The following is an 11,149-nucleotide window of genomic DNA, read 5'->3' on the forward strand; positions in this document are numbered from 1 at the left end:
CTAACATGTTGTCCTCACTTTTTTTTGAAGATATGTACCAGTCACTAAGCACAGCTGCCTTAGGTCAGGCTAAACCTGACCCAGTACTGGGGAACCAGCCTTAGCAAGGCATCATCAGTTCAAGGGGGACAAACTCCAGCATGTCATTTGGACTCTACACAGCAAATGATGAGTATTCTTTAGGAGGGATGAATATCCCTTAAGGAGGGAAATGGTTCTTGGTTTCCTCCTCTGAAGTACTGAAGTTTTTCTACAATTGCAAGACAACTTTCAGAAAACTGTAAACATGCAAATACACTTTACAATCTGAAATAACTTGACACAGAGCGAATTAAAAGTTTACTTTAATTCTGAACCATTTTATAACTGCATTTTTCTCATGAAGCATCTGTATCACAGCAGGCTACAATAACTTTGGGATAAAAGGCAACTGGTAAACTGTCCAATACAAGGTTCCAAATAAACAGTTCTTACTGGCCCCTACCCAGACATATCCCAGATAAAGTTTTTGATCAAAAACATGAAATAGATCCACCTGCTTATTTTAAGCATATTAAAAAGGAAACTAATTGGACCATTTCTATTTGTCTAGTTTTTTATACAAAAAGGCTACACAATGTTACACTTTATTCAGGGTACAATTAGAGCGATTATGAATTAGTGTTCTACATCTTTACTCAATCCTTAAAAATTAGAAACTGCTGTAGCATATTCACTATAACTTAATACTACAAGAGACTTTAAAAAAACTAACAATAATTACTGCGAAAAGAAAGGCTACTTTCAAAGCAAGCAAGGTCAGTACCATTACAGAGATTTAAAAAAAATAATAAATTTTTAACAAGCAAGGCTAGGGTTTGATAAATTCCATCTTGCAATTCACTCTTGTGCATTCTTCATTTCTTGAATCACTCCCAAAATCCATTTGTATTATTACTCCTCGACCAAAAAGGACCAGAACAAAAAGTTTACTTCAATTGTTCCCATAGGAAACTCAGCTTGGTTAGTGTGTCAGGCACTTTCTGAGATACTAGCCCACCCCTCGAGCCCTCTCAGCAACTCTACAGGCCAATCAATGCAAGTTCATTCAGATGATACAGCTGCAGAGACAAGAAAAAAAAGGTGTCAGTGTTCTTGAGTAAACAGTTATTTTAATATATTAAGACTGCATGAAGCTAGTGCACAAGGCATTACAATTAATTACTTCCACACTTCATGGCAGAAGTCAGTTTGGAGTGTTCTGGTCACATGTTTCCAGAGCATTTATTCAGTGTACTTGCAAACTGGGACCCATTTAAGCCATTCCCTCCCTGCCAACCAAGTCCTCAGTCCACTAATCTGTTTTTCTCTCTCTTTTTTTTTAATTCAAGGTTTGAGCTTCTTACCTAAAGGATGATTTACAGGTCAGTATCGAACCAGGCCAACTGATTACTGTCACCTGGAGGCAGCCCATCCATAAGGTCCTGGGCATGGCCAAGATCTGGTAGACCATCAACTGGGTAGTCAGCACCAGGGTGGTGGCCACCCATTTCATGTTCCATCATAGGGTCCATACCCAAGGCATCCTGACCGTATCCGCCAGAGTGGAAAGAACGGTAGCTAGGATCTAAGAAAGTTAAAGGTGGCAGAGGGAAAAAAAAGCATAATGTTAACAGGTGTTAGATGCATCAGAAGCTGCAAGAATAAGTGTGTGAGAAGATCTTTGTAGCCATCTATTTTTTTTCTACTTCAGCCAAGTTCAAAACAATCTGCTGCCTGCACCTAATGGCTATTCCATTGTTTGAGATAGCTTTCCAGTGTGATTCTGCAGACAAAGCACACTGCAGTCAGAAGCATGAGCAGATTTCAGCCAAGCCATTAGTCTGCATAATAAACAAGACTAAAATTCAACAATACTGCAGCAAAACCAGCCTCCAAGACTGTAGACTTGTTTCTGAAAGGCTAGTAAAAATAGCTCCAAATCTTTAGCAATAAGCAATAGGTTTGACTTCAAGTCTACAGACATCTATGGACAAATACGTTCAAGTACCAGCATTAGTTTTAAAGAAAAAAATGCACTTTTGGAATTGTCAAGCCCATTTATAAAGAACTTACTTAAAAGATTTCTGAAAACAATAGCTCAGTGGGAAATGCTCTCACAAGACTCAGGCAAGTGACACCAGTTTTGCACGTTCATACAGCTCCCTCATTTCAATACAGTCAATGCAATTGAAGAAACTGGTTATTTAAACTGGCAGCTCCCCATCTGCCTGTCAGTTTGCAGTATCTTGTTGAAGAGTGATTCACTCTTCGCTCATTTGTGGTTCTCCTTTAAAGTCTATGACTTGACTTCATCCAAAGTAAGTTTAGTCAAGGGGAATGGAACAGACWTTACCATCTGGGCGGTATCCAAGAGGTTCTCCCTGGGCACCAATATCAAGTCCAAGATCTGCTGTCTAGAGGGGCATAAAAATTACAAAACATTTTTAGTGTCAGGTCTTTGAGGCAACATTAGTAATTTAGAATTTGAGAAGTTTGAAAGCTCACACAAAATACTTTTGCAACTCTTCTGCAGTGAGCACTACAGCATGGTACTTATGTGAACATAAAAATGCCTATTAACCCAAGCATCTATACCCATTATATATCAGACAGATTTAGGCACAGAAATCCACAGCTCATTGGAAGGAGGTTTCTATTTGGAAACAAGACAGACAGGGCAGGTCTAAGAACACTCCTTCTCTACTATACCTGCCCAACTTCTGCAAGTCAGCTGTTCAGAGGTTCCTGACTCAGCAATATAGCACTTAAGTTTTGAATGAACCTCCCCAAGTTTGTCCAATCACAGAACTCTGTATCTGCAATCTAACTTCATGACTTTGATCTGAAAGAGATACCTCATTTTGGCTGTTTTTCAAATTACTAGGGTGGACCGACAGATTTTAGGAAAACAGAAGGGTAAGCACTGAACTAGTAGAAATCAAAGACTACTGTCCTGCAAGTCCCTCCTTACTGTATTGTATACTTACAGGGCAAGCTAATCTCCCAAAACTTAAGAATGTAGGGGAAAGAAGACATTTAGTGAAATCTTTCCTCTACCTTATGCACACAATTTGTTTTCAATCTCTGTTCACTTTAGAGCCCTTTAAGCATCAAAAAGGGCAATGCAGGATAATCAGCCTGCAAGTATTTTCAGATCCAAGAGCTTAATCCTAAGGAGAACACAAGTTGCATGCCCACCCCAAGCTACGTGGTTTGCCTGAAGAAAGCCTCACAGAGCACATTTATATTTTTGTTTCCCTCAGATCTCTCATGCCTCAGTTTTTGCATTTAGAGCTCATCAGGTTTGGACAATCTGCAAAAAACTGGCTGAAATTCCCAGAGATCATTCCAGAGTTGTCTCAGAAATTTGAGGCAGCAGAGATCTATAACGTTCTTCTATATGGCTTTGCTGTATGACAAAATGAGAATTATGTGCTTTAGCAGAAGAGAATGGACTTTTCATATCTACAAGGGAAGCACAAGAACAGCTACTCAAAGGTTACTTGCTCTTGATCTGGCTCAAACAAGTCTGTATGCTTCAGGAACTCTATTTCTGCAAAGTTTTCTTCCACTACGCAATGGATTCCCCAAACCTCTCTGTGTAAAGTTTTGTCCTTCAGCAAGAGTACACGTATCAAGCCTGTATCATTTTCTGTAAGTCTAAAAAGTACAGGTTCATAGAATCTGAACATGTGGAGAATACAGAAGCTACAACTATGTGTAAAGCTGAACCTGTATTAGTGGAGGCATCTACACTCTGTTACAAGGAAGGAGGGAGGACTTAGAAGCGTGGTTCTCGAACCCAGGGAATAGTTAATACAAAGATGTAACTCGCCTCATTCCAAGCCATTGGCTCAGTCCGGAACAGAGAGCTTGTCAATTCCACAGAAAGTCGCTTCTTGTAGTCTTGTGGTTTGTCCTCAGACATCCTGAACAGCACTGCAGCTGCGTATGTTGCTATTGAAATGAAGAGCAGTTTAGTAGCAGTCTATCCACCTATTTTCTATCCAAACATACAAAACCTATTTTATGTTCACTTACCAACACCCTCATTCCTAGAATGGAGCAGTTCTGTTAAAGGGGCAGTTGCCCCTTCAGCTTCAATTGCTTCAGCTGCTTCCTTGTCTTGAGCCAGTTCACAAAGTACACCTGCGGCTACTCTCTGGATATTCTCAATGGGAGAGTACAATAACTACAACCAAAACACAAGAGTTTCTTTAGCTCTTCAGCACAATTTGACTTAGCAATTCTACCAAATAAACATAAGCATCATTTTACAACTTTTTCAAATATGTACTCCTCAATTTTCTTGAGCTCTTGCTTACCTGCACAAATAGTGGAATGGTATTTAGACCCCTGATTACAATTCGATTATGAACATCACGTGCAAGAATATGCAGGGCTCCAGTGCAGCCCTCGACAATTTCTTCCATACGCACACCTTCCTAGTTAGGGAAAGAAAATATTTTTTTTAAGTTGAGACACTGAGTGCTGTCTTCTAAAAAGACCACCAAAAAGCTGATCCACAGTTTAGTACCACCTTTTCAACTAACCAATCAAACTTGGCCCCTGCTCAAACATCCCTCCCCAACAGGGCTCGTATCATGAGAGCCTGGTCTACCCAACTAAATTCGGAGTCCAAAAAACAAGGGGAAGCATCACAGGGGAGATGTGCCCAAAGTTCTCATTTTTATATTAGTTCATCATAAACTTAAATGTCTAGCAACACTAGACATATCCTCCTCCTCCCCAAGCTGAATACTTAAGACAGCTTGGCAGTTTAGAAAGCTTGAAACAGTGGTAACCAGTAATGAAGAGGCCCCTCTTGCTTCTGCAAGTGTTAAGGAGGCTCGTGTACTAGTAGGTACAACTTCTATTTGTTCATGCTATGGCAACTTTCCTTTTGTTAATGATGGATTTAACTGGGGAAAAAAATTGAGGTCAATCACACCCTGCTGACATAGTATCTAAACCTAGTAACAAATACAGAGCCTGTACAATTTTGAAGTATTTTTATGATTATAGATACCTTTGAAGAAGAGCATTAAGCTGCAACAGCATTCCTAAACCCTTGTTTGCAATAAGGATGTGATTGTTATAGTTTCCTGGAAGAGAACTACTTCCCTTTCTAGAATAGGGCAAAACCAGTGTTACTCAGATCTACTAGATTCGCCAAGCATTTAACTCAAGAGGTTCTCATTAAAATAAGATCCAAGCTTTTTGTTTGTTTTCATTTGGTTTTTCTTTAGAAATTCCTCAAGTCTGCCAAGACAGAATTATCAGTATGCCAAAAAAAAAAAAAAAAAAAAAAAAAAAAAAAAAAAAAAAAAAGAATTACAGCAAATGTTAGGACAACAGCTATTTAGACCAAACCAAACTACGTAGCAGATACAGACTGGCATCTGAGGAATTTTAGAGAAAAGTTTTACACATAACTTCAGTTAATGGCAGCCACTTACCACAAACTGCTGCTGCGTTCCTCCCATAGAAGTGCGTCGCTGGGTATCTTGATGTGCTCTAACCAGCAACTGAACTAGTCTTGGAATAGCACCTTGTTCACGCAGTGGGGCATGGTTTGCAGGACAGAGAGCAAGATTGCGGATCAGACCAACGGTAGCCTGCAGGTCATAAGAGGGATGAAGAATAAAGGAGAATAAGAGATGCTTATTGTTAGTGGGTTTTGTTTTTTTTTTAATCAGTTAGGCCTAAACCCCTGTTAGAGGCAATCTGAAATTRCTCAACTGATGTAACTTTCGCACCACTGAAGTTACGTTCCCAACACTTTGGGAAAAAAAAGGGTGGACTTCACACTTAGGGTGGAAGTCTGTTGTTACTTTAAAAAGCCACCAGTTTGCAGCATTGAAAGCTGGTAACTGTTATTTACCTTGATCAAAGGCCAGTGTGAGGGTGGGTGCAAGAGCTTAACCACCACTGGGAGTCCATAATGAAGACGTACTGCATTTTGAGCCATCTCAGCTTCTTGATGTCTGCTGGTGAGGTGACGGAGCGCACAGATAGCAGGTTCTGTGATGTCTTCTCTGTCTCCAGCCCGAAGAACTGTGCGCACAAGAGCCTCAATGCCACCAACTTGGCACACCATCATCTTGTTCTTGTAATTGTTGCAAGTAAGGTTAGAAAGGATACCCGCAGCACAAGTTACAACGTTGATATCATCTGATCCTAAAAGCTGAACAAGAGTTCCTAGAAGGCCTTCCATTCCCTCCTGCAAAGGAAGTGGGAAGAAAATGTAGTCTCTCTCTTCCACTATTGTGGTTTTTGATCTCTGTTTCTTAGAAGGACCACTTACCTGCTTGGTTGCAGCATCTGACAAATTTCTCAGAGTCCAGAGACAGTTCTGGACAAGACGTTGGCTTGGATCTGTAAGGTGGAGTCCCAAAGCTTGCATCCCACCTAGAAAATGGTACAGTTTTGACACCATTACTTAGATGCTGATCTTGTGAACAGTACAGTGAAGTATTCTTCTCCTCTTTAAAATCAAAGTGCAAGGCTCATAAGCTTCTGGTTCTACCTGGCATTACTATCCTAATATAGCTAGGCTCTAACACCATTACTATCCTAATATAGCTAGGCTCTAACACTATTTCATTAAAATAAAAAAAAAAAGTCAAGATTCTTCTTGTGATACTGGAGACCTTCTAAACATATGCCTATTCTAATGGGACAAGTTTAACAATGCTCAGCTACTAAGCCACAAAGGCACTCAGCTAACAACATGGTAGACTTACTAACAACAGACTGCCTTCCAGATTTTTGTATACTACTAGCCTCCAGAAATTAGTTATGGACTGAAGGACCAATCCAAGTTCAGCTTTTGATGCTCGCACCTTCTGTTCTTGTGTTGAATGTACTGACCCTGAAGCACAGTATAGCTTTTTAAGTTACCACAGCTGCAAGTAAACTACTTACCAGCCTCAACAATAGCAGGTTTGTTGCTGGAGCAGACTGAGAGCACCTTCAGCACCCTACTTGTGGTCCACAATAGCTTCTCATAAGTATAGGTCCTCATTATGTTTACTAGAGCCTGAGGCCCACCACTTGCCAGAATAATCAGCTGCAAGAGAGCAAAAATGTAACACTTCTCTTATCACCTCCTGTGCACATGAGTAACGAGTAACTGTTCCTGGGTTACATCCATCATACATTATGGATCTCTTAACATTTCTGTTCACATCTTCTACTGGTCAGGTACATAAGTTCTACAACCTTGTTATAAACAAGACTGGTGTCCCTCACCTCTTAGCAAGGTTAGGCTTGACTGGCAAAAGCCTCACACTGCTAAGGATTCAGAATATGGAGAGCTCAGTACACAGGAATTGTCAGGCCATTCACAGCAAGCTTGCTCATCACAAGGGCTTCAAGAGCTGAGGCACTTACCTTACTTTCTTGATTGCCATAGGCTAAAATCTGAAGGCAGTCTGTCGTGATGGCCAAGAATTTAACATTTGTCTTGTTAAGCAAGGCGACCATTTTCTGCAGCCCACCAGCTAGACGGACAGCCATTTTGGCTCCTTCCTGATGCAGCAGGAGATTGTGAAGAGTTGTGATGGCATAAAACAGCACGGAGTCCACTGGGGACCTACCAAAGCAAAAATCTAGTAAGTACCTACACCTACCTGGATGGACTAAAAACCACAAGTACTGTCTCATCAGTTCACCTACCCAAGCATTTTAACCAAAGCAGGAATGCCTCCTGATTTGAAGATAGCCAACAAGCCTTCACGGTGATGTGAGAGATTGTGTAGTGTACCTGCAGTACAACGGGCTGTTTCTACGTCATTCGTATTCTGCATGGTACGCACAATAGCGGATACCATTTGAGGAGACCTCATAATAGCATGGCGAGATGCTTCCTTTTTGGATAACTGATGAACCATAACTGCAGCCTTGTTCACCACCACCTAAAGAAACATTTGAAGCAAACTTAGTTTTAAGGTCATTAAAGAGATCCCATTAACAGGCTACACTGAGGCAAGATTCATACATACCTGGTCCTCATCATTCAATAATTTGGTCAGTTCAGGGATTGCACGAGTTGCAAGTTCAGCATCATCTTGGTAGTTTATCAAATTAACAACAGCATGTTTTAACATCTGCGATGGCTCAGCCAGGCGTTGCACATTAGTTGGATGAGCAGCATCAAACTGTGTGGATGGGATTTGCATTCCTTCATCCAGTGTTTCAGGAAACATAGCCGCACGTACTCTCTGMGCTCTAGTCATTGCATACTGGCCATCAATATCTGAAAAACAAGATGAGTCTTTACTTCCTGCTATAAACAGAAAGCTTATCTTCTATTACTGATTATTAATAATAAATATTACTGAATTATTACTAACCAGTAATAACTCAGTACTTAGGTTTATGTAACAGCAAAATCAAGTTAAGCTGGTAAGTTAAGCTGCATGTTTAAACAAACCCGTATAATAGAGAAGGACGTACCAGCAACCTGTTCCTGGGTAAAGGACTGAGAGAATCCCTGCTCCCATTCATAAAGGACTTGTGTTGTATCCACATCTTCCTCTTCAGGATTTCCCTTGCCACTCAAGGAAGGAGCAGTTGTTGTGGCACCAGAATGGATACCAGAGTCCAGATACGACTGCTGCTGCCAGTGACTGACTGCTGCTTTTCTGTCTGGCTCCATTGCCATATCCAACTCCATCAAGTCAGCTGTAAGAAATCATTGTTGAACAATTAAATCCAGAATTTCTCCAGCATGTATTAGTCCCTTGAGATGACACAGATTTTAAATGAAAATAAATCATTACAAACAACTAAATCAATCAATCCAGCAGAAGTAGCTCTGAGTGAGACAGCAGTTTTAATCTGAGGCATTACCCTGAACCAATATAGACATCTACAAACCTGACAAGCAGGTTACTGTGATTGTCTTGGTTTGTACTGCCTAAAGGTTCCCTTTTCACTGAGCGTATTCAAGTGACCCAAACTGTTTAAGATGACAAACTTGTGTGCAGGTTTGAGTTCCAGTGATGGGGCATTCACTACTGTAGCAGAACATATAATAACCAATTCAAAGTGATTTTTACAAAGGCAAGTAAGGACCTGTAGCCAGTTTAACACTGTTGGGTTCTAGTAAGTGTGCATTATATACCTTGGGTTGCCATGTTCCTTGCTGTGCTCCCAGAACTCTTTCCCGTTACTTTTCAGAGATCCTAAAAAAGAACAAGTTTAGAACTTACTAAAAGCTCATTAAGACTGCAAATTAGAACACCAGAATCACAAAGTAAGGCTTATCACAGCTTGCCATTTCACTAACATAGTGAGTGTAGCTGATGCCTATTAGCTCCCTTGAACGGAGGTGCAGAAAAAACAGATGTTTCACCCAGACTTTGGCTGGCAGACTGTATGCGTATGTATGTATACAAATTGCCTCTTAAAAATGCAAGAGAAAAAGAACTGAAGACTGACCACAACGGAGACAGTTTTGACTTCTCTATCTTTGGTTAAAACAGAGTCTAACATTAGACTCCAAAGGTTTAGATGCACTGCACAGATGAGAGCTAAACGCCAGACCTGCTCTTTCTCCTCTTAAGACAACAGAGCAGTTCAGTGGCCTTCTAAGATCAGGAAAACTGCTTGATACAAGGCCCCAGTGAAGATTTCTGTGAAATCTGAAATGACAATTTAAGGCAAATTATTTCAGCGGTACAAAGACTATCAAAAGCTTTACAATTGAACCTTCTTTACTCCTTTCCATACCACAAGAAGATGCATTTATTACTACACAAAATATTCTTCAAGTTATTAAAATATAAGCTGAACCAGCCTTGGAAACAAATATTCTCCTTTAGTTGCACACATTAACTCATCACACTTGCTTTTTTTTTTTTTTTTTTTTTTTTTTTTTTTTGCAAAAAGCCAAGATATAAGTGTGGGGAGCTGAAATATTATCAATTGCCATGTCAAACTCCTCAACTCCTCAGTATATCTCAGTATATGCTTTCATGTGGTATCACCATGCAATACAGGAGTATTTATTATGATAAATCTATACCTGTTTCCTCACTAACCTGGAAACAGAAACTCAAGGCAGCAACTTCACAGTAGTTCAGTCACAGCTGATGGATTTCAATTTATTTCATTTGTTCCCCATCCTCCCGCAGTCCAACACTGTTTTCAAAACGAACAAAGTGCTGGTGACAGCCTATTCTAGGCGCTATCCAAGCAGAAATATTTGTAGTGGTAACTAATGCAGTGAGCAAAACCATCTCTTCTAGCAATCAGCTTTCAACATGTAGTTAGGTGTTACAGCTATGCTGATCAAAACATTCCTGGATAATGAAGTAAAGGCAAGCCACTAATCTCTTTAAAGGACAGGTCTGAAATACTGTGTCTGTGAGACTGTGAGAACAAAGTCCATTTGATATTGTACTTATGTAAAGACAACTTCACAGTTTAAGTATTTCCTTCAGAAGTAGCTATAGAAAACCATCATGAAACAGAAGCCAGATCGGCAGTTTTAGGAGTCTTACAGGAGAGATGAGGCAACTCTGGGGCAAGCTTACATTTCACTGTCTCTGAGTCAGCTGCAGAATACCCCAGCAGCTTCTGATCAATCTCGTTACTTGGCTGCACAAATGCCAGCACTGTTCGACTCTGCGCTTTTACTGCTTTTGGTAGCAACTCTTTCCTCGTTCTTTTAAAATGGACAGTAGATTTGCATCTGTAGCAGATAAGCAGCACTGAACATGACAAGACACGCAGTAAGCTATGCAGCTGGAAATGCTTGCTACCTAAACTGGTCCTATCCATCAGCCTGGAGACTAACCAGTTCAGAGTCCATTTCTCACGTTCTGCAGAGGATGTATAGCACAAATTAAGAGCACTGACAATACCACAGTGTTTTTCCAGGCCTCTGACCACTGCAAAATATTCTTCCAGCATGTTGTTAAGAGTCTAGCATGAACAAGGGTAAGGGGAAGAAGAGACTAAGTCATGCTGTCAGGTTCACAATTAATGCATAAACTCTCCTGATSGGCTAAGCTGGAGGAAGTACTTCTACATAATCTAAATAGCTCCTTGCAGGCCTTATGCATTACTCTGTAAGTCCCACTAACACCTTCCAAAGAGCAAAAAGTAGAAGAGCATT

General features: G+C 40.4%; 1 protein-coding gene across 1 annotated transcript; it reads right to left on the reverse strand.

Moving 5' to 3' along the window:
- Positions 1-326: 326 nt before the first annotated feature.
- On the reverse strand, positions 327-9,237 carry CTNNB1 (catenin beta 1). Its single transcript, XM_085309971.1, has 15 exons — positions 9,152-9,237; positions 8,482-8,709; positions 8,028-8,281; positions 7,702-7,940; positions 7,417-7,618; positions 6,949-7,093; positions 6,329-6,432; positions 5,906-6,244; positions 5,481-5,639; positions 4,347-4,466; positions 4,063-4,213; positions 3,857-3,978; positions 2,375-2,435; positions 1,386-1,606; positions 327-1,100 (listed from the first exon to the last, which is right to left on the reverse strand). The coding sequence occupies exons 1-14, from the start codon at positions 9,162-9,164 to the stop codon at positions 1,398-1,400; spliced, it is 2,346 nt and encodes a 781-aa protein (XP_085166097.1). The 5' UTR covers positions 9,165-9,237; the 3' UTR covers positions 327-1,100; positions 1,386-1,397.
- Between the last annotated feature and the right edge of the window lie 1,912 nt (positions 9,238-11,149).

Source organism: Rhea americana, unplaced genomic scaffold (assembly GCF_003343005.1).
Source record: "Rhea americana isolate MKP2758 unplaced genomic scaffold, rheAme1 scaffold_309, whole genome shotgun sequence".
NCBI classification, from domain to species: Eukaryota; Metazoa; Chordata; class Aves; order Rheiformes; family Rheidae; genus Rhea; species Rhea americana.